At 41.8% G+C, this 21420-nt stretch overlaps 1 protein-coding gene across 1 annotated transcript in view; it reads right to left on the minus strand.

Moving 5' to 3' along the window:
- The window catches only part of FREM1 (FRAS1 related extracellular matrix 1), a 64424-nt gene that overhangs the window by 28021 nt on the left and 14983 nt on the right, over positions 1–21420 (minus strand). Inside the window, 16 exon segments of the mRNA XM_074570551.1 lie at positions 905–1169; positions 1925–2120; positions 3514–3655; positions 6950–7094; positions 8670–8898; positions 9708–9904; positions 10837–11022; positions 12242–12439; positions 14270–14522; positions 14995–15088; positions 15930–16138; positions 16655–16822; positions 17861–17951; positions 19153–19349; positions 19917–20059; positions 20736–21080. Coding sequence (XP_074426652.1) covers positions 905–1169; positions 1925–2120; positions 3514–3655; positions 6950–7094; positions 8670–8898; positions 9708–9904; positions 10837–11022; positions 12242–12439; positions 14270–14522; positions 14995–15088; positions 15930–16138; positions 16655–16822; positions 17861–17951; positions 19153–19349; positions 19917–20059; positions 20736–21080 — 3058 coding nt within the window.

Below are 21420 nucleotides of genomic sequence, written 5' to 3' on the forward strand. Positions count from 1 at the left end.
GTTTTCTGTCAAAAGCTATTTTCAGAGGAAATTGCCAATGCTAGCAAGAAGTTAGCGTTCTTCCTTTAAAATATGAATTTCCTGAATTTGCTCTCTTTTACAAAACTGTTCCCGAGACTTTGATGAAGAACACATCTGTTCTGTCTTTACCTGATGATAGCTTATTACACCTTTCTACTCTATAGCCAAGGGAGGTTCATTTAAGAACAAAATAAGGAAATATTCACTTTAGGAGTGCACTTAGTCTAAGCTGGTCTGAGACGAAGGTTCAGAGCCAGGTGAAAGTAAATTTAAATGTCACTAGGCTAGTGAACTGGGCCTATAGGTAATCTGGTTTTCCCCAAAAAATCCAATCATCTACACGAATTTCTGAGCTATTGTGGTGTCAGAATAGGTAAGTGGACTGGTTTTCAGTATGTTCAAGAAGTACTTACGGATTCAAAAAAGCCTGGAACCAAACGAAAATGATAAATAGGAATAGGCAAGAAAGCAGTTATTTAATACCTGGATGGACCAGTTTTACCACATCCAGCTGTAGCAAGACACCAAAGGAAAATTCCACAAAGTATGTCATTAGTCCTTCTCCCCTATTAAATCTTAACAGCTGTGCATGTTTGGGTGCTATAACAATATTGAAGCTAGTATCATTAAGTGAATGTGGCTCTGGCTACAGTTTCAGCATCAATTAGAAAATGCGTTTATTACCAAAGCAGTCACAACCGTGTGTATTATAGCAGAAATATCCTTGCTATATAAATATTGAGAATTCCCACGGAGCTTCCACCTCTTTTTAATAATTTGTTTGGGGGAGGGGGGGGGGTTGTTTTGTATTGTATTATGGGGGCTTTTTAATACCCAAGAAATCCAAGGGGAAAATTTTTGTGGGTGAAGTGTTACGCCTTACCTGAATGCATCTTCAGGAACAACTGCTTTAGTGTTGTGAACATAGCAGACTATCTGTCTTGCTACATCCATTTGACTGAAGCTCGTAATGGGGATGCCAGGATAGCTGACATATTCTATTTGCCCGTACTGGGGTGGGGAGGTTATCACATAGAGGAGTTCCTCTGGCTTGTCAGTACCATCCAGTGCAAGGAGGACATTGGTTGTAATGTAGCCCCGATCCCCTTTTGGCACTCTAAGAGGCTTTCTGAAAACAGCAATGTCTCCTGCAGGGTAGACAAAACAATGCTGAAATAGTTATATTGAATTGTAAGTTGATGTCTTATGCATTACTTAGCCACATGCAAGTCATCACCACTAGAAAAAACATAGGACTGTAGGGAAATTCAGGCTGGAAGGGACTTTGGGATGTCTCTAGTCCAACCTTCTGCTCAAAGCAGTGTCCACCATGAGATCAGGCATAACCAGGTTGCTCAGGGCTTTATCCCATCAGGGCTTGAAAACTCCCAAGGATGGAGACAGCACAACCTGTCTGGACCCTTGTTCCAATCTTAGCAGTGTCAGGTTAACTTGGTCTAATTTGGTTTCTAATAGGGATGCAATAAAGGAAGAGAGACTGTAAGACTAGAGCATAAACCTGGAAGACAGAGCTGTTCTTGAACAGTATTTTGCCTACCTTCTTACATTCTTGCCATTTTTCCGTGCTTTGATTTACTCAGACATAAAGCTAGTTTCAGAAGGATATCTTCAACTCTATTTTAAAACTAGCTGTGAGTCCTGGGAGGCAAGGTGCAACGCATTGCCTTAGGCAGAGCCTTTCCAAATCCCAGGACCACTTCTTCACCAGTGGGAACATCAGGGCTCTGGCCAGCAGTGAAGTCCAAGCAGACAGACTTTTGCGGTCTGCAGGGAGACTTGCCAAGGGCCTACATAGTGCTCAGGGAAGGATCAGGACATGTACTCAGATCATCTTTGTTTCAGAAACAGGCAGTGTAAAATGTCAAGTCTGGCAGGTCTTTACCCTTTTCCATGTCCTTGATATTTATGTAGAAGTCCACAGCTGGTGATCTGTTGTACCCATCCCACAGATAAAATGTGAAGCTGTCTTGGTTCTTGGATCCTATAGCTCCTGTATGGACGTATCTCACAAGGTTCATATCCAGTTCTTCCTGAGTGCACTTCATTCCAGTTTGGATAGTCGTCCAGCCTTGGCCTACCTAGAAAGAATAAACATCCTTCACTAAACAGTCTCCCATGCATCCTCCCCAGTTAATTGCTTTTATTTGCAGTTACGCAGACTGTTAGTGGCAGCTACCTGCCTTCCCTTCTAAGCTATAGACTTTTTCCTCATAGTATGTTTTGAAGGGCAGTAAATAGCTGGAGTTGTTCCCAGGCAGCTATAAAGCTGGAGAAGATATAGTGATCGTGAATAAAATGGAGTAAATGGAGTTTAGCCACTTTTACTCCAGGAAATACATTTCTGCACGCTTCTCAATGAGACAACAACAAGATGAAAATGAAATGGTTCCTCACCCAGCTTATGTTTTCTATTTCTCAATTTCACAAAGCTGCTCTTGGTTCTATCCAAAACCATACCTAAAGGGATATCAGAAATGATAACCTGTGAGGAAGTTCAGAGAAGCACAGAAATTCAGAGCCTCAGAGGTCCTCTGGTGGAAAAATGTTAATTGCCCAATAAAATTTCCTGCTTTTCAGAAGATAGCATAGTAGTCTATATTGGACTGATCTGTGTGTTTGACATTTAGCCTGCAGTAACAGTGCCGGTGCAAACTGGCTTTGGAGACAGGTTATCAAAGACAGAGCAGGTTATCAAATACATGTGGATACCCTACATGCTCAAACTGTCAGACTCCAGCCAGTAGCTGTCTCTCGTCCCAGTGCATGGGACCCGCTTAATTCACAAGTCTCACGTGATCCACAAATTCTTGCAGGGATGCAGTACTGAAATACTTTCCAGCCTCACAGGTCTTAGAAACTGATTTATTTTTTTTTTCTATTATATATGTGTGCAAGTAAAAAGAGACCTTTTTTCTATCTTTGTTCCTGTAGCTTATCTTTGGTCAATAGATGGTCATATTTCCTTCCATTTGTAGTATTATCTTCTGTCTTTCCTCTTGCTATATCCTTTTCCATCTTCTTCCTTTTTTCCCTTCCTTCCCCCCATATTGGTCTTCTAACTCATGATTTCTTACTCACCCTTTCATAGACATCTCTCTCCATTCTTTCCGAACCCTGAAGTAACTGAAGTAATGGCTTACATGTCACTTTTTTTTGATCAAGGACTTCCTCCCCTCCCCCTCCCAGCTTTGACAGTTGATTTTCCCCCTCCATGGGCTGATTCTCCCAGCATCTCTCTCCATTGTCACCTCAGATGATCTGCCATGTTTTTCACCCTCCTTCTCCTCCTGTTGATGATCTTTTGCCTTTAGTGTCAAAGCCTCTGGGACAGCATCATTGTTTGGTTCAAACACTTCCACAATTAAACTGGCCACAGCCGTCTGCTTCAAAACATGACAGATGAACTTCATTCTAACCTAAACAGACAGAGTTCTTTGCATGCCTGTTTTTTGTTGAAGTACAAAGACTAACCTTGAGCTGAAGCTGACCATTTTCTGGAAGTCTTTCAAATAAGTAGTAAATTCTCTCCCTGGGGGTATCTTTATCTTTCGCTGACAGAACAGCACTAGAAATTATTCGAGCTTCACCCATGTTCACCTCTAAATCATCCTTCCTGCAAAAAATTAGAAGTCATGTATTGATGCAATAAAAGAAAAGTAACCTTTCCAACATATAATTTCTCTGCCAGGAATATGGATTACCCAGATGCTGACAGAAATGATAACTGCAGAAAGAATGGAAGGAGGGTGCCTATTTCTGTTGAAAACAGAAAAAAAAAAGCAAACAGAGTAGACCCCCTTCTCCTTACAATGGTGAAAAACAACAAAGCAGATACCTACAACAACCTGGGATTTACCACGTCTGTCTTCTTTCCCTGGGCCCTATTCCAATTACCTTCATACAATTTATAAGAAGAGGACAGTGTAAACCAATAGGCTGTATTATATGTTCCTGCTACTATAGACCATAGTAATACTGGTTCTAATGAACTGATCATTGAATAGAGAAAGGACTGCCTTTCAAATGACTAGGTTGTCACTGCTAACCTTAATCTTTAATAAGAGACACTACCAATACCTAACTGGCTTCTTCTCTATGCTCCCCATTGCAGAATATTCCTGGGCTCTTGATTCATATGAGTACATTAAGGCCACCTTTTCCTTGTCAGAAATGGCCATCACTAGCCACAAATAAGATTTGAGGCAGCTCTGTGGGAAAAAATTCCACATAGTTTGAAATTCATGAGGAATCTTGATGATGATTCTCCAGGATGATTCTCATGTTATGTCTCCTCTGTTTCCATTCTCAGCTAGTAACTATCCTCCGGTGTGCCTCTGCACACCCTACTTCATGATTTTGCTGTTAGCAGTCCTACGTTTTCACAGTGTAGCACCCAAACAGTATTATTAGACTATACGAAAGTTTCAAGGAGATTGGGGAGGATTCAGCATATTCAGTCACCCCAGGGATGGGACCTGCTCAAGCTAATCTGCCCAGGGGCCACAGAGCAGGCTGGGAAACGACAGACTCCTTAGGCATTTGGGCAGCTACGCTCTGGCAGGATGCAACTGGGCATGTGCAAGCCATGCCATTTTAAAGGCCAAATACAGATAGATTTTTACAAGAATTGCTAAAGGCACATTCTTCATATAACAGGCCTTTCCTCTGCCAAGCTTAAGAGCCTGCTCCAAAGCAGAGCAACAACTGAGATTTCCAAAGAAGTAGTTGTCACAATTGCTTAGGGATTTTGCAAAATACGTTTATTATTCTCAGAAAGAGTGGATATTTTTTCCCGAAGTTTCATATTCAAACTGATATGGATATGAAGCATAGAAATTTCGTGTTTTGGCAAAATGAGAAGCAAAGAAAATGGAGTCATATGACAAAGTATATCAAGTCATATTAATGACAGATCGAGCAACCTTAATGATTTGCTCATACCAGCAATAATCGTTCAGGGACTATGCAAACAGAAAGAGCAGGTGTGTGACCCAAGTACTGTATGAGCTAGGAAGAGAAGATTCAAACAACAAAAAAAATGAAGATAAACACATTTAGCTACACCTTGGATGCTGTCTAATCCCAACTTGTTTTTCTGTGTAGTAGTTATCTGGTTAAGTCCGTCTAGCACCCACACATCTCATCTTAAGAAGAAGCTTTCAAGGGGAATGTGTGAGGGCCTTACATTCCCCAAGGGCATTCCTTGCTACAGGACGCAATCCAAGAGGTGACAGATTGAGTTTTTGGCAATCACTGTGAATGAGAGCCAGCCAAAAACATCCCATCCCAGATTCTTCAGTCTGTTGACCATAGCTAATGGAGATGAGAACTGGAACTCCCTGGGATGGAAAGGTGCCCCCAGATTAAAACGTGAGAACAAGCTTACAGGTATTGTCAAATGTCCACCTGTAAAACCCTACAGTGGCATAAGGGAGCTCCTACCCCACAGCAAAGATGTGGTGACTGAATGTGGCAGCTAAATCACTTCAGTTCCAAACTAGACATGCTTCCTGGTTAACCGCTGGCAGTATACTGCATCTCAGTGGAAGAGTAACAGGCAGAAAGCACTAGTTTCTTATAACGAAATAGCTATTTTGCAAGTAGATGGCTCACGATGTGCTGCAGTTCACCACAGGAATGGTGAATGGTGGGATCTAACATCGCCAGACAAGGCAGCAACAGTTTCTGGATCCAGTTGGCCAAAGGTAAAAAGTTCTTGCACTCCATCATCTTCCTTCAGAGAGAATGGGTGGGAAATGACATAGCAATCTTACCATGTGGGGAACAAATAGGCAATTATCAGCAATTATCAGTACCTGGTATGAATACATAAACTATACCCTTTATTCTAACTAAAAATGGAATTTCTCTCTTGTTAAGCATTATGTGGTCCTTGATAATCTTTCAACTGTAAAGCTAACATTTGTTAATGCAGGAAGCTCTACATGATAAACAAAACATTCAGAATTCTCTGCAATGGGAAATGTAGGTCTGATCTGAAGGCAGGCCAAATACCCTGAGGGATCAGAAATTCCCACTTCAGTGGCAGCCTGTTTAACAGGCTGTGAGTTGTTTCTGAAATGCAAACTTTAGAGGTTCGGAGCTATACCCCCAAAGCCTTCAGGCCCCCAGCTCCCCATCTGCCTGCCTGGGAGCAGCCAGCACGACAGAGACCCTGATGCTCTGTGGCAGGTCATCTGCTAAAAAATGGAGATCCCCAGGGACAAGCTCCTCATTAAAATGTCCAGGGGATTTGGCTCTCTCGCAGCCAGCTGCCTGTCTGCAAATGGCCATTTATGACCATGTCTAATTCACTTAAGACGCCTAGTTTTGGACTGTAAGGAAAGTTAGTGTGTGCCTTTTCAGAAGTTGAATTATGGGTGAGCAATAGAGTTTTTTTAGCAGAAAAGAAGACAATCTTTAATCTGAAAGGCTGTGCCTTGGGAGGCAAGGAGGCATCAACCTTGTGGATTCTCTCATGCCGAAATTCAGAGCTGCTCTCAGAGAGGTGTTTTAGACAGGCGGTTGCCCCAGGGAAGGGGAAAGCAAAGTGACTGCACTCAATACCATGGTACACAGTGGCCAGCAGAGGTGTGCAAAAGTCACAGTGCTCTGGCAAACATCTTGAAGTAAGTTGTGAAAGACAAAATATGCACGTTCCCCACTCCCCCTTTCTTTTTCCCTATTCTTTTAATACTGAGCAGCATTAACGCATGGCCTACTTTCACTATAAATGGTTTTATTAAACAGGCTGACAGAGACCCACATGGAAACATCTGTATTGACATTGATCTGTGACTAGTTATGGCATCCTCTCCCCATCAGTCACGGATTTGCTGTTTTGATCACTTTTGGATCATTTTGTCTGAACTCATCCCTCTGTCAGAAACAGGAACATGTGGCTTACTTGCTCAGCACTGGTTTCTCGTCATTAACTGGAATGACCTTTACTGAAATGGTTCTGAGGACTTTGTGTTTCCCATCTGATAGCTGGATTTTAAAGCTGTCAGTGAGGTTTTCCGAATTGTCATGCATGTACATCAGCTTCATTCCTATGCAGGGGATGGGGGGGAAGAAAAATAAGAGAGAGAAAGCGAAATTGAAAGAAAAATAAATCTGACTCCTGCAAAAATCTCTGGTATCATTTCACTCTGCTTCCATCACCCCTCTTCCATCTCCCCTCCCCATATGCCCTGGTCACAGCAAGCTTGTTTCAGCTACCAGAAGACGAGCTTGGTGAGCCACTGCTGTTCATTAATCTAACAACATAGTATTGATTCAAAGACACCAGCCTAACCTGAGTAAGGAGTGACTCCCTTCACAAAAGGGTCTCTGTCAGTCTGAAAAAGGCACATTTCTTCTCCTCTCCTCATCCCAATTCATTTTAACAGTGATCATATAAAGGGTGAGACTATCAGGCAACACTTTTCTGTGTCAGGAGGACACAGGACAGCTGGCCTTGTGGCTATGACCATGGACAATCAGAAGATCTGGGCTGGAGGTGGCTCGGTCACCGTGGTGGACAGGAAAAGAGAAAAGCCAAGCAATTGGAAGACAGTCAGAATCAGGACTTGGAAAAGCTGACGAATTTGAGGTGGGGACATGATATTTCTGAAGGTTCATGTTAGAGAGAAAAATCTTTCCTCAGGTTTTGAGGGTTGAACTGCACCTGAGTGGCAGGATTGAATTCATGTCCCTCTTTATATTGATAGATCACATCCTTCACTAAATGGGCACAGTCTGAAAGAATCCACCATGCTCTTGGCAGTGTTAAATACACTTTTTGATTACAGGTACTTGAAAGAGCTTTGCTGCTTCAAAGCAGGTTAACCGATCATGCTAAGCTATAGACCCCAGTTCATACCTTTATCATTAAGTGTATATACATATATATATATATATCAGCCTTCTGATATATAAAGGGGGCTTATAGGAAAGGTGGACAGAGACTTTTTACTAATGCCTTTAGTGACAGGACAAAGGGCAAGGGTTTTAAACTGAAAGAGGGTAAGTTAGATTGGACATAAGGAAAAAATGTTTTACAATAAGGGTGGTGAGGCACTGGCACAGGTTGCCCAGAGAAGCTGTGTATGCCCTATGCCTGGAAGTGTTACAGGCCAGGGTGGATGGGGCTTTGAGCAGCCTGGTCTAGTGGGAGGTGTCCAGCTCATGGCAGGGGGGTTGGACTAGATGACCCTTAAAGGCCCCTTCCAACCCAAACTGTTCTATGATTCTATGATTTTATGATCATTTAGAGCAATATTTAACCCCATGATCAGTTAATGTGTTTTAAAATCAGTCTCTCTGTCTCTGTTCTAGGTGCTGTCAAATATTCTGAAATCTGTTTGCTGATGCGTTAAAATATTCCCTTTGTTTTTTCAGGGCAGATGTCCTCCCTAGTCATATTACTACCCTTTCTGACATCTAGGCCTCTCAGGGTGATTTTATTGACGGTTGCTAAAAACAATATATAACATTAGCATTAAATAGGTTCACTTCTATGCCTAAACATTGTCTGGGAAATACACATACAACAAGTGAATAAATAAGTGGTGAAGGTTTCTTACTGTGCCCCCTTGCCTCATTAAAGAAATGAAAGACTGAGGTAAGAAGAATGCTGCACCTACCGTTCTTCAGTAGCTCCATGGAAAAGTCACGAACAAGCAACCCATGGCTGTGGTGGTTGTGGTTAATTAACTGTTTATAGTGTAGAATATCTTTGCCATGAATTCCATTAATAAGGAATCCGTGCGAGGGCCTCTGCACAACCCCAAATACCAAACGGTCTTGAGGCACATCCAGATCAACTGCATTGATAACAGAGAGATCCAGCTCTTTCATCTGCCCCTCTTGAACCTGAACATGAAAGAAAAAAATGTCCCATTCTTTTATATACAAAGAAATTATAGAATTTTAGCATGGTTTCCTAAGCAGGGTATTTTTGTGTATATCTCTTTGTTTCCTCTACCCCTTCCCCAATAGCTTTGGAACCAGCTACTGATTTCAAGCAGTTTGAGAGACAAACAGTAGTAAATAGTTACAATGATGAAAAGAAGGTGAGATAAGGAGTTCAGATCTGACCCAAATAATAGAAAAGCTGTTAGATGAGTAAACTTCAGATTAAGTGCTAGGGAATGCACAGGGGAGAAAGCTTTTAGATACACAAATATATATAAAAATATGGATGCATATATATTTATACACATACATGCGCTTTTTACTTTATGGTAAGATAAGCTTATACTGCCCTAGCATGGTGGTCACAGAATTATTATTTATATTAAAAGTTGTCTTCAGAAAGGGGAGAGGCTATGCCAGGAACACAAAAAAACTCTACAAAAAATTATGAAAGGCTCTTGAGAAACCAGAAGAGGCATAAAGATCCTTCTGCTTTCTAGATGACTCATTTGTTTAAAAATTTGAGCCTTTTTTTTTACTTAACTGCAAGTTACCAAGCAGAGCTGTGTACTGCACCAGTCCCACTGAAGCTCCATCTTACAGGTTTACATGGGATTTAACTGGGCTGTTTCCTGAACTAGGCTGAACTACACAAAGTAAGGGAAAGATGCAGAGGAACATGGGTCAGAACAATGTTCTTGTTTATATTAAAGAGTGTTTTCTGGTATAAAATAATTCTATGACAGGCATTTTGATTCTTTCCTTACAGTAATATTCCTTGCTATGAATTCTGGGACTTCGTCATTGATTGGGTTGATCAGCACGAAAAATGGAGTCTCTGCTGAGCGATGCAGCCCATCGGTGACATAAAGTACGAAGCAGTCTGCTGTTGGCTCCATTCGCACATGCCTGGCTTGTACGTAGTTTATGTTCAGAGCTTTCAGGTGCTTCAGCTGAAACGAAGCTAGAGATTTTAAAGAGATAATGAGTTAGCACAATTTTTTCCTTCCTTCTGGTCTGACGTATCATAAAAAACCTTGAAACTATGTCTTTCTTCAAAGAACAAATAACTTGGACTTTTTAAGTTCTCTGTCCTTTTTTGGCTGAAAGAGTTACACTGCATGTGTTACCACAGGACACATTGCCTTCCCCCAAAACAAAAACGCAGCCTCCTGTTTCTTGTGGGACTGTGCAACTTCACACTTCTCAGTTCAGTCTGCGGAACTGAGCCCAAACAGAAAGACCCAAATAACAGGTGGGAAAAGATCCGAGATCTAAGTAATTACATTGATTGTTATTTGACTGACAGAGCAGGAAAATGTCGACCAAAACGCTCAGTGATTCTCGGTGCCCAACTGGAGACAGGAGTAAAAGCTGGTGGCATTACAGAGCGTGCCAGAGTCTGTTCTGCTGAGGATGAAACTGCCTTACAACGTTTGAAAGTGGACAAGGGAAGAGACCTGGGTCAGCCACCATCTCCATCACTTCTGTAGCTTTGCCTTGGACACTAACAAGGGACCCGGGCTTTTCAAATCGTCAGCTAAAGCATTTAATTGTCAGAAGTGGTGGTGAAGGGGAGCCTTGCCTGGGAGAGCAAAGGGGGAGGCAGAGAGAGCACGCTGATGTCTCATATCGCTACTTCTAATAGATTGCAGCTGGAATGCATAAAACAAGGATTGGCTTGTTTGCTTCAAGTGCCAATTCTTCACATTTGCAGAGCTGTGGTCTCCCTTTGAACTCCTCCCACGCAGTCCCACTGCTCTTCATTTGCTCATCAGCACCTGCCTTCCTCAATAAGCCCGTATTAATGCACACACCTGCAGCTACTTCACCAGAGCCCACCCCACAGCCCTCCGCATTTGATCGGCTTGATTACCATACCTCGTTTAGGCTTACCTACGCTTATACCAACGTTGCTCTTCTCAAACCCAGGAGAAGGCAGTATATTCTCAATGTAACCAAACTGGGGAGGAGAAACCAAGACAAACTCTAAGTCATCTGCAGTGGTGTCAGGGTCAGTGGCAAGCAAATGGTTGGTAGTAAGGGCTGCTGAGGAGCCCTCCTCCACCACAAACCTTGCACCTGCACACAAACAACACGATAAGCGTTATTGCTTATGTAGCTCATTTTACTGTTGTTTTTGTTAACAAGAATGGAAATAATAACTAAGGGGGGGAAGGACAACAAATACTGTGTTACTGGAGGGGTTCTGGTTTAGTTATTTTTTTCTCTGCTCACACCATCACCCCTATTTTTTGCCATCATGTAAGTAGAGAGGAACAGGAACCTTAAATTATTTTACTGGTAAGTTATTAGGTACGGTTTATGTGCTGCGCAAAATCAGTTGTTACCTCTGTTTGTCAGAGCATTAATTACACAAGAGCTGTTACGAATTGCTCATAATGAACAATTTTTCATGCATCGCTGCCTAATTTCCCTGCTGGGACAATGCTTCGTTTCCAGAACATTACTTGGGTGAGAGCCTGCAAATTACAAAACTACTCATACATATGCTTAAATATTCCCTGAGATACATAGCATATATGTGATACTTACAAACAAATGACATTGAAAAAGACAAGCATACAGAAAGCATACCTTTGATATGTATATTACAGACCTCATCCAAAGCCCAGGAAGTCAATGGAAATTTCACACAATGGGCTGTTGTTTGACTAAATGTAGATTACAAACAATTTCCATTTTAGCTGAGTATTTTTGATCCTGCAGAGTACTAGTGAAAATGTGGCTTCACATCTGTTTATTTGATCTGTTACACAGATAGCCTAGATTTGTCTTTATTCGCCAACAGAATTGAAGAGAGGTAATAAAAGATTCTCTCCCATCATATAAGGGCTGGAGTCTAAATTTCTGTTGTATACTTTGCATGCAAAGGTAGACAGACATTTATGTTTATGTTTTTACACTGTATAAACCTGACAATTGTCTGGTTCAGGGACAAGATACGTATCCCTTTCACTCAGACATAGGTTACGTATACTGCAACAGACATCTATAGAGGGAGAGGAGCAGATTTGAGCACTCTCATCTCAAACCACATGATGTAAACATGCAGCTGAAGAGCCACTAACAGTTACTCATACTTGCACCTGCAGCTGAATTTGATGGTTGCACCAGCAGAAAAAAAATTGATGGAAATTCTGGTCTAAAACTGTTGTATGCTGATCTCAGCTGATTCTTTCTGATGCTAAAAAAACAAATAAACAAAACCCCTGAGCCTTTAGCCATTACAGTACTGCATAGCCCACATTATAATGCTGTAGTGAGAGGAAGCTTTCACCAGTTGCAATTGATGGAGGCTGGTTGTCCACTGGAAATACAGTGATGTTAAGATCGTATACTGGAAATGGATCATGAAGCGGAACTGGAGGAGGAAGAGGTCCATCATAACAGCAGTCCTTCACATCAAGGCCAGCCTCACCGTCAGAGACAACGAAGGTTAAGATCTCAATGGAAGGTGTCAGGCCAATCTCCCCACCTGGAAAAAATGTTGCAGTGCAGAAAAAACATTTTTCCAAAACTTCATGCAGAATAATTTTGTACCCTGCAAGGACAGTCTGTTGTATTCAAGGTCAGAAGATGAAGACAGACCAAAACAACAGCAAAATGACTAGAATCCTTAATTGTGGCTAGTGGGGGTGCTGTTTGGTTAGGGATTTTCTTTGTTGTTTGCAGTTCATTTTGACCAGCTTACTTTAATTCTAGAAGAAAAGGTTTTAGAAAAGTATATAACTAAGTTAATATTACTTATAATATTATTATTGCAATGTTATACTGTTATATTGTAATAAAATTGCTGATAGTTCTTATGATTCTGTTCTTTGTGCGCTAAGGCATGTGCAAAATGTATGTTTGTGCAGAAAGGGAGGATTTTTCTGCATTCCTTTTTGAAGAATGTAGGAAACTATCTTTGTTTTACATATATAGTCTCTCTATGACATGATAGTCTCTCTATCCATGTGCTTCCAGAAGAAGACATTTTTGCGCACCGAGAAATGCATGTATTCCTATATGCCTCTTATCCCTAAAAAATGGACAGTAACAAGGGCTGTGCTTTGTTACTATACTGTATATTATGCCTATACGTAATCAAGTTCAAAACATAGGCTGATACAGCACAGGACTGGGAACTGCCACCCCTTGCAAGAAGCATCTGTGGCTGAATGTATTCCAGTTCTCAGCACTTATGTGTCTTGCATTTCTGCAAGATATTACTAATAAGCTGCCTGCAAAGGAAAGGCAGTGACTCCCACCCTCTCTTGCAGTATCTCCCGGCAGCACATTTAGCGGGTAGAAATTTGGGAATGGAAAACACAGGCACTGCACTCTTCTGCCCTTCACTGCTGCTGCAAAACACTGCCATTGAAATAATGCTCCCAGTATCTTTAGGATGCTGAAGAAAAGTTTGTTATGGATGGCCATAATCAAGGACTTCCTTCTCTTCTCAAATACCAGCTGTTCATTTTAGGCAGTGCCAAGCCTGAAAATATCCCATATATTCTCTATGCTCACACAAAATTACAGACTAATTACACAGAAACCCAGAGCCTTTGAGAAAAAAAGACTAAAGCTGCCATCAGAGATGTAGAAAACAGAACCTCTTTAATGCTAATGAAAAGACCAAATTAAGTAGAAAAGGGGGTTAACCAGCCCTTGATTTCTGTGAGTAATTAAAAAAAAAAAAAGGGATTTTTGATTTTAAAGATAAAACCACAAAATAACATCTTTTAGCACCGTGGTTCTCTTGAAGAAAATCTGAACATCATTTATCTTGTAGAGAAAGACTATAAGCCATCCAAAAGTGGATATCCGTCTAGCTTGGAGAGGCAAGCAAGAAGTACGTTAGGTTGTTAGCAATTTTCTATTAAAACTAGGCATCCTCATTAACAGTGTTATGTGATTTTATCCAAACATGACTATGGAAAAAGGTCTAAGGTTTTTTTTAATGTCATGAATCAAATAAAAGACTATTTTGTACCTAATTTAATTGTAATTTTGCCAAAAAAGTCCAAGTTATTTTGTCAGCAACAGTGAAAGAGATCCTCCACAATTATCATACTTTCATCTACTTGTTCTATTATAATTTTGAGTTCAAACAGGGATTTGGAGAACACATAAAAACATTTGGTAGTCGTGTATCATCATCCCTATTTTGAAGGCAGCTTACTTTTTTCCCCAGTCACACCACTTGTGGGTTTTGAGCAGTTCCCACTGAGTTTCTGCGAAGATTTTATGGATTCAGGTTAAGATTTTCTGCCAGAAACTCTCTGACCACCTCCCAGTCTAATTCTGTCCTTAACTCACTTACCAGTGTGCTTATACGTAACTAAGCCAGAGATGACATCGGCTTGGGAGAAACGATCCACAGGAATGCCAGCTTTCCTCACGATGCCGTGGTAGGGCTGGCGAGCCAGCATAAACATCAGTTTCATGTCATCACTGTCTGCATCCGTTGCATAAATGTACTCTGAGGAGAGGACCACTTCTTCACCCTCCAGGCAGTGGAGCACAGGAACAAGGCCTGTTCGCATAACAGGTGGCTCATCATTCACAGGCAATACCTAATCAGAAAAAAAATAATTAAGATCCTTTATTTTTCATTTTGGTGTAAACCTGTTGTTTTTAATATATTGCTTTCCAGCCCAAACCAGAAGCGTGGTGTCAGTGCCTGAGTACATTGAGCTCTCTCTGTGAACAAAATGAAACCAGCTGAATTAGGGTCACTCTTAAAATTCAAAGACAAAAGTAAACCAAAGTAGATAATTACAGCTTGAGAAAGAAAATTCACTCCCCATATTTAAGTACAGAAAGAATAATTCCACAGAAGAACCCAAGCTAAAGAAAGCACAAATGCCTTTCAGCTAGTACAAGCTCCTCTCAACTTTGCCACATAAACCCAAAAGCTAGGGTAGAAATAGAAGTCTGGCAAGTCCATTATCTTGCAATTTACAAAGAAATGCAAAGACTTTCAGAAGTCAAGCTTTGCGCTCTTCTACGTATGCTGTTTTTCTCAGAAACATGCAACACACTGACCTTGACCTGCAGGATGAACTCTACAAAGTGGATGCCATCTGTGGCTGCGAAGAGGACATCATCAGTGAGAGTCTCAGATCCATCATGCCGATATCTGGGGGGGCGGGGAGGGAGAAAAAAAAAAGCGAGCTACACAGATTTCATGCAGACAAAGAAGTTGTGCTTTCTGGTCACGCCAGAGACAAGGAGGATCCCTCCCAATATAAAAAGGCGATCCCTGTCTATCTAAGACTGTGGGTTGTGCATCAGAGTGTCTTCAGAGGGCTTGTGGGGTCTCCTACAAGAAGAAAACCCGCAAGATAAACCAGACATCAGCTGGAAAAAAGGTTTCACTGAAGCTTTGTCATCTGTGTTCTGGCTGGTTGTCAGGTATCTACCAAACATGTATGTCCTTGCTGTGACAGGTGCCCTCTTTGACAAACAGATTTAAACAGAGTCAGGGAGCTCTAATTCTGCATGCATGCAGAAAGTCAAGTCTTGTTCTTGCCACAAATATAGCAGCAAAATTTTCATCTCCAGGTTAAACAGTGTCAATAAAAGTTTTGTTGTAAACTAAGCAGGTTTAATAAACAACTTCCTTAACAGAAAAAAGCTGGCAACCATTGCCTTCTTCACAGGAACCGCATGGCTGAATACAGAATATGCCTCCTCGTGTGCATGGGGCAGTGCTTTAATAGAGACACCTATCTACATCAGACATGGTCACTAGCTCCCGCCTCCTGGCCACACAACAGCTTGGTTTCCACAGTGATCATTGTGGTCCCAAGGCTCAGCTGGCCACCATGGCCTGGAGGAGCTCTGCCAGAGCCACACAGTGGTGAGCGTGGCTGGCTGTAGCCTCTGAGCCTCACACCACTTCATCGCAGGGCTTTCACTCATGCAACTGAGAGACTCAGCCAGCCAGCACAAGAGGAGAAGGCAGCCACTCTTCTAACCTGACGGCCAGGGTACGCAGGTCCCCACAGGAAAGCCTCTCGCCTTCATTCATGGGAATGCCATCCAGCTCCACCGCCCCGTGCTGAGGCTGTCTCTGCAGGAGGAGGAGGAGATGCTCCCGTTTCGTGTCCATATCAGAGATGAGAATGTGTCCCTCTGTGACAGGGCTCAGGCCACCCTCTTCCACTCTCAAATGGCTTGTAAAAACCTGCACAGAGGAGAAATGCTGAACTCTCTTTTCTACTGCACCTCCAAACATACACTGAACAGGGCAATTTCAATTTGCTCTGGTATGAGGACGTGTGACACCTTAAAAATCAAAATGCCAAAGGCATTTTTCTTTTCTCCTGTGTTAGGAAAACCTCAGAAAATAGTAGGCCCTAATACATGTAGTCTAGTCCTGATCCCGTTCACGGAGGCAACAGGCAACACAAAGAGGAGGGATGCAGTTTTGTTAACCAGGATGTGACATACGTTATCTTTGTACAGCCACTCAGACGCTGAAGGTAGCCCTCAGCTTATTTAGCACAAAAAAATCACCTTGCACGCACACCAGACTTCGCCTTCCACTTCAGTTCCAATGCAGGCTGCGTGCAAGACGCTGAAACCCTCATCCCATGAAAGATTTATTTTTTATTTCAGTCAGATCAAGACATCTCTGCATTTGTGTTTTTACCCAAAGCCACTTCCAAGTCCTTCCCTCTCGCCCTCACCACCACCTTACCTCTGGGGCTTGATTGTCCACAGGAAGAACTGTAATATTGAAGCAGATCCCATACAAAGTGCCACCATGCTGATTGCTGACGGAAAAAATAAACTGGACTTGCTGAGGTTCAGACCCGATGTCCTGCAGTGGCGGCATGTAGGCAACTTTCATGTAGTTCACAGCATGCTGCAAAAAGAGAAGAGGGGTGCATGTACGAAGAGATAATGGGAGTAGCCATGATTCAGGGCATTAGGGACCTTTCTCATCCCCTGATTAGACATTATTCAAACAATCAAAATTAATTCTAGAAACTTTGCATGTACTCGTTAGCTACTGGCATTAACCTTGATTAAGTGCATCTTTAGCTCCAAATCAGGTGAGTACAGGTTCAAATACTCAAACCTGTAGCAAAAAATACAGACTTGGTTTATAAGTGATAACACAGGCAATGGCCTTACCTTCTTGAAGGAGTCCTTTAAGAATTCTGGTTCCAGGGCCTTTTCTAACAGTGACTTTAAAATAAACGATTCACCAAAGCATAGCTTTTGATGTAACATCTCCCATAGCAGCTGAATTTGCCCTCAACAGAATGAATAAACTGAATACCCTGTCCCCCCAGGTGAGGGCAGGCCAGTGGAAGAGACTAAAATAACCACCAAAATCTTGAACCCAGACACCCACATTAGGCACATGATTAAAGATTTGTAGGCTCAGAGGTCTCATTATGGTACTGCAATGAAACCTTAACCATACAGCAGGATATAAAACGGGGCACTTTACTAATATTCGTAAGATATCCATCAAACTATAGAAGCATGAAAACTGAAAAACAAAATCCTGAAAAAGGCCTGTTCCAGCCTGTACCAAGTCAATCGGTGGAGACACCAAAAAAAAGCAAGAAAACTGTCACGGCCTCATTTCCACATTTTTGTATTTTTTCCTTCCTCTTAACATCATACTGGAGATAAATTGAGCCTACCCTAAGCAACTGCAGCCCCTGCTGGTTTCAGAAGGAGAGCTGTGTTTACACATTACAGAACAGAAGCATGATGCAAATTTGCTTCAAAAGCTAGAATTGAATTAGCAAGGTTTTGAGCTTCTTAAGCAGAGCTCATGGTAGAACTGCTCCTCATTTTTCACCTCTTTTCCTGTCAAAAGGAAGCTGTTCCCTTGTAACTTTTAAAAATTGTGCAGAACTGGTTATGATATCAGGTAACAACAAACCTGAGTAAATGACCGCAGTGCAAGAGCAGCGGGATCCTTGACCAGCTTGGGGATGGTGTCGACCATAAATAACTTCCCAGCATCTGAATGGCTGTACAAAAATATGTATGTCACATCCTGGTTAGCAATACTGAAGAACAGGAAAAACAACAGTCAAATAGCTCAGTCATGCATTTCAAATTAACTTCCCGCTCCCAACTGCATTGAAAGAAAAAACATTTTTCTTTCTTCTGTCCTTGCTGTTCATCTAAAAATTTGATCACAATAAATGTTTTTCAGGATGGCCACGAAAAATCATTACGTACCTTGTAAGACAGCTCTGGGTTTCCTACAATTGTGTCTCTGCACACCCCAGATACCATTTACGCCACCTGCAAGTCTAGTCCATCACATTCTTATTACTTACACACCTGCGTACTTACACATCTTTACGTAGAAAAAGAATTATTTCTGGGTTTTGTGCATCTTCTAAACTTCTGAAATGAACCAGTCTCCATCAAGAAGCCAGCTTTCCCACAGCAGTAACCGGCAAACTGGATAACCATGTGGCTATTTGACTGAATAAGGGAACAGCCTAAACATCCTTCTCCCCCTGCTGCATACTGATCCTCGGTTGCTTGAGGTTAGAATTGAAAGTGTTGATCTTCATCTTAAACCATACAATGGCTGGATTTTAAACTTTTATATTTAGCAAACTGTTGCTGATGCTGCCATGAATTTACCAAACGGTGAAACAGCATCATTGACATGTAAACTCCTACTACACCCCTTCATCCCATACTCCTATTGCCCCCAAAACCTGTTCTGCCTGCATTCTGCTCCACAGGTTTCTGGTCCAGGACCAGGAGCCATTTCACAGTGCCATGGTAATAATACATAGCCTAGAAAAAGCTGTAGCACCTCATCTTCTGAGCCTGGGGCGGGCTCAGGTCAGCCCAACTCCATCAGTGAGGAGAGGCGCTGTGACTTGTGCTCAAGGCTGCACGGGATCCCACAGGCCAGTGTAAAATGCAAGTCCAAGAAACGGAAAGAAAAGATTACAGGTGCTTTCCTCCTTCTTACTTCTTGCTGAACTATGCATTATTTTTTTATCACTCTGTGTATCATTCTGCTGCTTTCAGCTCTAGCTCACCCTTATCATAAATGGGAGAGCTGCACCCAGCTAGTGTCACCTGCACTTTGAGCAACAGATGATGAATCTGAGACATGAGCATGCTGCCGCCGCCAAGGCTGCTCCTTGTACACGGGTCATTGCCCCATCCCACGTGGACGGTACGACAGGTCACACCTACCCATGCATGCAAGAGAAAAATGGGGAAGTGGTTATGGTGTACGTGAGTTCCCTGTCTTCCTCTTCCACATCGATGAAGTGGAGATGTTTCTTAGTTAGGTGAGCAATCTCAGTCTCCTTAACAACCAGATGACGGGTCACTCCTGGGGCTTCCCTGGGTAGCTGATCATCCACAGGGATAATGTGCACCATCATCACCTGAAATTAGGAAGACAGTAAAATCAGCAGCCATTCCTCTCAACAAGAGAAACACGCACACACAGAAGTGCCCGGATCACTGAAATATGAGGTATAGGATGTGGCTGTCATGACATATCATGAATACAAGAGTAATGGAGATATAAAACAGTTAAATGCAACGCCTGTGAATCTTAGTGGTTTCCCTTTAAATTTAAAGCAGCATTAAATTCAGTATGTTGGACTCCTGGGTGAAATAAAAGGTCTCTTCTCAGCTGACTTTAGTAGGGCTGTTTAGTTTGTTTGTACCGTCTCCAAATCTAATCTGCTTTCAACATTTAATTTTACAGTGCAGGAAATAGTATTCGCAGTGGACTTGCCTCTCTGCAGCCAGGCAGAGAGAATTACCACATGGAAAGCAAGAACAAGAGCTAGCTCTGAAGAACATTATTTGTGGTGATGACCGTGGTAATGGCAAGCAGAAAAGATCTATCCCAATTTGATTTGAAAGTCTGTCAGAAGTTGTAAAATCATCATCCATTCGAAGGAAAACCACAGGACTCTGACAAAGCTGCTTCAGTTTCATACCTGTGGCTCTGAGAGATTGGGGGGGTCATGGCTATCGCACAGCACAAACTCAAGGGAATCTTCAAATACTTCTCCTCCCAAATGATGGTAATAAATTATTCCATTAAATAGATCCCTCTGAAGAAAACTGCTGACAGTATATCCTGTTGAATTGAAGAAAATATCTTCTATTTAAGAGTGCACAATTTTAGTAATTCATAAAAACTATCCATTAGCGGTGCAAGTAAGTGGTGAACAATAATGTCCTGTTCCTCACCCTAACGAGGGCAAGCCCTTTGAAACTTTATCTCATTGTCTTCCATGTTCCCTGAAGATCACTGACGACTTCTCAATGTCACTTAAAGGTCATTCCAAAAAATGAAGCAACACGGCAAACGGGCCTAAAGCCCTGTTCAGAGGACAAAAGAGAATTTGCTGGACTAGCAGCCTCTGCAGTCTAGCATGGGGATTTCTGAATTCAGTAAAATGAAGAGAGAACTTTTTTTCTCTTTTAGCATCATTATTGTCATCTACTAGTTTGAACTCTTTAGAGATCCTTGCAGATAAAATAACTCCTGACTAGCCCAACTTTTCTGGAGGAGAAAAGTACAGTAGGGAAACAGACTCAGAATTTTAAATAAATAAAGTGGGATAAATTGTGTTCACAAGTATAGTTATCCTGATGCAGAGCCCAACATTAATTAATTATACTATCATGAAAGAAGTCCAAATTTGCCGTGATTTGTCCTGAGCCAAAATAAATTGTCTAATTGTAACTTCTAATGTTGTTAAAAAAGGGAGGACAAAGAACAGAGGGCTATTGTGGATGTATTTCATTACCTATCAGGTTTGGTCCTGGTTTCTTCATGATTTCTCCAGCCTGTGGTGGCTTGGTAATATTGAATAGTATGTAGTCATCACTGGAATCCATGTCAGAAGCATGAAGCATGGAGCCCTCAATCAGGATCGTCTGTCCCTCATGAACTTCAATGACCACATTGCTGATAAGAAATGGAGGGCTGTCATCTTTAGGGAGGATATTGATTGGAAACTTATGGCGAATACTGTGGTGGCCATCAAAAATCCTAAATACCACAAAGTCCTTAGTAGAATCACTGTCATCATGATGGTAGCGAACAACTCCAGCCTGAATGTCAGAGACTGCGAACATGAATCCCTTCCCTCCTGTCAAAACAGTGGAAGAAAGTGCATCAAAAACGTGCTGTTCAGCCCAGAAGAGAATCCTTCCACCAATATGAATGTTATTAAGGGAGAGAGAATGAGAATGCATTTCTAACTAGAAAAATCAAACATAACTTCATCTACTGGGAACAAGTTTGTAGAAATTGGAATAGTAAATAAGAATGCAGAATTTGCAGCTGTGGTAGCAGAGAAAATCCTCCAAATGTCCACTGCGCTAAAGATAATTGGAGATATTAAAGATTTTTAATTGCGACTCTTTCCACTTTAATTTCAAACTCTGCTTTCTTATCAGAACATTTTAATGTATTTTAAGCATCAAAGT

This window comes from Larus michahellis, chromosome Z, assembly GCF_964199755.1.
Source record: "Larus michahellis chromosome Z, bLarMic1.1, whole genome shotgun sequence".
Classification (NCBI taxonomy): Eukaryota; Metazoa; Chordata; class Aves; order Charadriiformes; family Laridae; genus Larus; species Larus michahellis.